Source organism: Centropristis striata, chromosome 17, assembly GCF_030273125.1.
Source record: "Centropristis striata isolate RG_2023a ecotype Rhode Island chromosome 17, C.striata_1.0, whole genome shotgun sequence".
Lineage (NCBI taxonomy): Eukaryota > Metazoa > Chordata > Actinopteri > Perciformes > Serranidae > Centropristis > Centropristis striata.
In genome coordinates, this window is record NC_081533.1 from 33893912 (window position 1) to 33899911 (window position 6000).

A 6000-nucleotide genomic window follows, 5' to 3' on the forward strand; every position below is an offset into this window, starting at 1 on the left:
TTTCATATCCCTCTAGTCCATCTTCCAGCTCTTTATCATTACTCAACCATGGCTCTGATGTTGCTACAACAGTAAACTTTTCTTCGAACTGGTTAAGATAGTCTTTAATTTTGGAAAAATTACTATGAAGACTCCTGCTGTTAAAGTGGATCACTGAAAACCCTTCATTTTAGTTTTTAACTCTTCCTCATAATAATATTCACAGGTCATATTAACATTCTGATAGAAATGGATGTCTGGATCAATGCCATTTTCTAACTCATAAAACCTATGATCTTGAAAATCAAAAGATTTTAACTTTGTGTGTTCACACATTGTCATGCCCAAGTATTGTTTCCCACCTGTATCATATTGATCACATCACACAGTAAACACAAAAAGAATAACATTTCTCCATCAATCTATCATTTATATCTCTCAAGGTCCTTGATATCTCTGACAGCAATGACTTTGGCCTGTTCTGGTGTACCATTGAGTCTAATGAATACCTTGCAGTTCCTTGTCCAGGAGTCTTGAATGCGCTTTTCCTTCTCCAGGAGTCTTGCCTGCCGTGCAATTTCAGCATTTCTCTTTGTGAGATGCTCGTTAACATATACTCCTGTTCCCTTCAGTTTCTTTCCCAGCTTTAGCACCTCCATTTTATGTTTTCTGTTCACAAATTTGATTATGATAGTTGGCCTCTTGTTTTGTTTTTGTGGGATAGTGTGACATGCTGCTATATTTTTACTGTCCAAGGGAATGTCTTTATCATTGAAGAATTTAATGACTTGCTGCTCAAGTAGAAGTTTTTCACCTCTTGGTGCGTCCTCCCGCTCCTTGTCTCCTGCTGTGATCCGTGCGGAGGAGTAGTGGTTTATCTCCAAATCTTCCATTCTTGTGTACTGTTCCAGGTCTTCTACTCTTCTTCCCAGCTCCTCGATCTTCATGTCTTTTTCTTTTATCACAGCCTTCAGTTGTCTGACTTCATCAATTAAATCCAGTAGGCCCACCTGTTGTTTAACCACCTTGCTCAGCTCCTCTGACATAAAGTTAAGGGACTTTTTAACTTCTTCCATATCTTCTGATAACTTCTTAGTTGCCATGTTACTCTTCATCAATAGACGTTCTTAGAAAAGGTTAAGTTCAATAGAAACAGAAGACTTTGAGGTTCCAGGTAATCCAGTGTTGTTGACTGCAGAGCACATGTCATGAAAAATACCAAAATTTTCAAAAATACCAAAAAATAACCCTGCAAACTGGCTTAATGTTTCTTTGTGAAGTTAAGAAACTTAACTAGTCTCTCAGATGTTAAATTATTCCCATGATATTCAGGAGATTGTTAGAGCTGATCAGCACAGAGCTTCCAACCAGCAGCCATTTTGAGCCATACTTTGTTTATGTATAGTAGTATAGCTTTTCCAGAAAAGAAAAATAAATGGTTCTCCTGTAGTTTTTTCTTTGGGCCTTGTGGACTGTAGTCAGTGTTATTTATATTTATTTTTTTATTGATTTATTATTATTTTGCTACTTAAAAACAAATCTGAAATGGAAATTGTTGTCTAACAAATTAGACTATTAAAGTCACAATTATGATATATGTTATGGAGATGAAAACAAAGAAGGCAAATGGTGATTTGTTTTTATTTATCATTGATTTATTATTATTTTGTTACTTAAAAAGAAATCTTAAAAATAATTTGTTGTTAATCAGCACTATTAATGTCACACTTTTGATTTCTGTAAGCAGAAAATGTGTCTAGTTTATTCATTTAAAAATAAGAAATATCATAAACATAAATACCATAAACGCCCAATGTATCGTATATATGTCACATCACAGATCTTTGACATTTAGGAGTAGTATTTTTTTTTATAAAAACATCATAAATATGTTCTATGTGGTCCACTTGGTCTGTGGTATACCCCCCATAATTTACCTTTAAAGATTACTGGGTTCTCATGGGTTAAATCAGGGGTGTCAAACTCTGGCCAGCGGGCCAAATTTGGCCCGTAGTGTAATTTTATTTGGCCCGCGAGGCAATACCAAATTATTATGTTATTGTACTTTAAAAGCTGACCCGCCGGTATTATACGGCGCATTTACCGCTAATACTAGATTTATTATTGTTATTTTATTTTTAAATGTATTAACCTGTTGAAAAAGTTTATTTTGATATTTAAATCAGAAGGATGCAAATAGGAAAGAGGCATACGATTTTTCTTTAATTTTTATTTAATAAATTAATGACACTGATGTTCTTTTTATTTGAAATTTGATTTTGCATGTCTGCACTATTTAGTTATATATTGTATGTTTATAAGCGTTGCTGGTTCCATATTTAATGTTAAAGCAAAACATGTTTGGTATATATTAAAAGGTTTATTTGTTCAATGTTGGCCCGCGATTTTATTCAAGTTTTACATTTTGGCCCATTGTGTATTTGAGTTTGACACCCCTGGATTAAACTGAAATAGATTTTGTTTCAACGAAGCCTTTATTAAGAGTCTAAAACACATGTTGCACCAGTTAAAGATGTAGAACATTATAGTGTCCCTGCAGAGACTATTATTAGCACTAATAAAGGATAATAAATGAAGAGAGGAGTGTTCTTGGATCAGGTAACATCAGTTTATTGTTTCAAATGCATGAGAGATAAAATATGCTGCGTAATGATCCAGCGTGTGGCTGGTTGTGAATAAAACAGCCAGTTTGTTCAGGCTGACTGACACAGAATGCACTTTGATTCCTTTTTAACATTTCACAACGTTGCTGGCTATTGAAGCAGCCTGGTACATAAAAGGCTGATGGGTTTCTGTTTTTTATCTTTAAAGTTTTATTATGATGATATATTTTCTTTAAACATATCTGTTCAAGCAGCCGGGGGTGTTGTTGTTGTTGGTAGATTATCACGGCTGCACTCTGGACGCCGCCGGGGGTCGGACGCCGCCGCCCCGGGAGCGCCGCAGGAAGTCACGGTCGGTCGCACAGGAAGTGGCGTTTAGTCGTCTAAGAAGAAGTAGTTCCCACTCTTCTTCTGTTCCGTGTCCTGGAGGCAGAGAGGCAGAGTACAGAAGAATAAAGAAGAAACCAAAGCAGAACTGCCTTAAACCTGCATTCTCTCTAATGGCCAGCAGGGGGCGACTCCACTGGTTGCAAAAAGAACTCCGTCAGCATGTAAATCAAGAGGAAAATGAGCCGACTTCTCACTTGATTTCTGACTTCAGTAAACATTCTCATAATGAGTTCATGGTCTCTCTTTAGTGTCAAATCTTCTTCAATAAAACATGATGTTAATTTAGTAAATTATGGTCACATTTAGAGTAAACTACACCAGCTATTCTCAACCTTGGGGTCGGGACCCCAATTGGGGTCCCCAAATCATTTTGGAAGTCAGCTCTGTCTCCACTGTGTTAAAGTGTTCATGTGTTATAGTATTTTTGGTCATTTAATGTCTTTTTTGGTCATTTTGTTTCTTTTCTGGTGAATTTGTGTCTTTTTTGGTCATTTTGTTTCCTTTTTTTGGTCATTTTGTGTCTTTTTTGGTCAATTTGTGTCTTTTCTGGTCACTTTGTTTCTTTTTTTGGGCCATTTTGTGAATTTTTTTGGTCAATTTGTGTCTTTTTTTGGGTCATTTTGTGTCTTTTTTTGGTCAATTTGTGTCTTTTTTGGTCAATTTGTGTCTTTTGTGGTCATTTTTTTGTCATTTGGGGGTCAATTTGAGTCCTTTTTTGCTTAATTTTATGTAATTTTTTGATCATTTTGTGGTCAATTTGATTCTTTTTTGGGTAATTTTGTGTCTTTTCTGACAAATCCCAAAGTATCAAGTTGTTACTTTCCAAGGAGTCTCTGGCTTGAAGCTGACTGTTACACACTCAGGAGGTCAGAATGGACCTTTAGACTGATAGCAAAGTTAACTGGGGCATTTTTTGTGGCTTTAAAACATCTTATTCAGTGTTCATCACTAGAAGAACACTTGGAAAACAATATGACAACAGCAAAACATGCTGAAGTCAAGGCTTCAAACCAAAGTCCACTAATATTACACAGTCAGCAGCCGTGTTCCCATTAAAGTCAGAGCAAAATTTTGAAATGTCGCATTAAAGAAAATGTAAATTGGGGACGTTTCCATTATTGTCAAATTTTAAATTGGCCAATTTAGTCTGTTTATTACATGTAGTACTACAGTTTGTCGAGAAACAACAGAATATCACCATATTATGGGATGTCCAAAAATTGTACAAAAACTAAAGTCATACTATAGCATGTCGTTTTTTTGTCAAAAATGGTCAAATTTTAAAATGCCTAAAAATTACTTTATAATTACTTATTATAGTCTGTTAATATATATTAGGATATAGTTTGTCCATGAATGACAGAATATCACCACATTATGGGATGTCGAACAATTGGAGAAAAACAAAAAAGTCATACTGAAGTATGTCGTTTTTTGACAAAAATTGTGAAATTTTAAAATGATTTTATTACAGTGTGCTAATACATATTAGAGCATAGTTTGTCCATGGATGACAGAAAAACACTAATTATGGGATGTCCAAAAATTGTACAAAAACTAAAGTCATAGTATAGCATGTTGATTTTTGTCAAAAACGATACAATTTTAAAATGCTTTAAAATGCTCATAATAGCACAATTATAGTCTGTTTATACATTTAGTAGTATAGTGTGTCCTGGATTGACAGATATATATGAAGAAACATGAACATTTGAAGCGTGTGTGTGTGTGTGTGTGTGTGTGTGTACCTTGATGGAGTTGTGCTTGTTGATTCGTGGTCTGAAGTTGTTGGGGTCTCTCCTGAATGTGATTTCCAGCAGCGACAGAAACCGGTTCATCCCCGCTAACAGACCCTGAGGACTGATGACACACAGGGAGATTAATAATCAGGAATAGTTCATAAAGCTTCACAGGGAGATTAATAATCAGGAATAGTTCATGAAGCATCACAGGGAGATTAATAATCAGGAATATAATCCTTCAGGGTTTTATTTTATTAATGTTTTATTGTAAATGTGTCTCACGTGTTAGCGACGGTCATCTTGGAGGGAATCCCGTCGAACACGATGACTCTGTCGGCCAGGTAGGTCGCCATGATGAAGTCATGCTCCACCACAAACGCTGTCTTCTTGGCGTGGAGGATGTACCTGCACACACACACACACACACACACACACACACACACACACACACACACACACACACACACACACACACACACACACACACACACACACACACACACACACACACACACACACACACACACACACACACACACACTCAGACAGAAGGAAGAGGAAACAGGGAGGAAAATCATGTGAAGCAAGAAGGAAAGGAAGGAAGGAAGGGAAAGGAAAGGAAAGGAAAGGAAAAGGAAGGAAGGAAGGAAGGAAGGAAGGAAGGGAAGGGAAGGAAAGGAAGGAAAGAAAGAAGGAAGGAAAGAAGAAGGAAAGAAAGAAGGGAGGGAGGAAGGAAGAAAGAAGAAAGGAAGAAACAAAAGGAAAGAGGGAGGGAGGGAAGGAAGGAAGGAAAGGGAAGAAGGAAGGAAAGGGAAGAAGGAAGGAAGGGAAATAAGGAAAAATTAAAGAAGAATGTGGAGGAAAAGACGGAAAATATGAAGGAAACATGATAAATATGAATGGAGAGTTAGATAAGAGTTGAGAGAAATATGACAGAAAGAAAGAAAGAAAGAAAGAAAGAAAGAAAGAGAGAGAGAGAGAGAGAGAGAGAGAGAGAGAGAGAGAGAGAGAGAGAGAGAGAGAGAGAGAGAGAGAGAGGGAGGGAGGGAAGGAAGGGAAGGAAGGAAGGAAAATAAGGAAAAATTAAAGATGAATGTGGAAGAAAAGACGGAAAATATGAAGCAAACATGATAAATATGAATGGAGAGTTAGATAAGAGTTGAGAGAAATATGACAGAAAGGAAAGAAAAGGAAAGGAGGGAAGGAAAGGAAAGGAAAGGGAGGGAAGGAAGGAAGGAAGGAAGGAAGGAAGGTAGTGTGTGATG

At 36.6% G+C, this 6000-nt stretch overlaps 1 protein-coding gene across 1 annotated transcript; it reads right to left on the bottom strand.

Annotated features, from left to right (window-relative positions):
- Window positions 1–2594: 2594 nt before the first annotated feature.
- LOC131989104 (ATP-binding cassette sub-family E member 1-like) lies at window positions 2595–5245 on the bottom strand. The gene is made up of 3 exons (XM_059354285.1): window positions 5018–5245; window positions 4742–4853; window positions 2595–3026 (listed from the first exon to the last, which is right to left on the bottom strand). The coding sequence occupies exons 1-3, from the start codon at window positions 5086–5088 to the stop codon at window positions 2979–2981; spliced, it is 231 nt and encodes a 76-aa protein (XP_059210268.1). The 5' UTR covers window positions 5089–5245; the 3' UTR covers window positions 2595–2978.
- Window positions 5246–6000: the final 755 nt, after the last annotated feature.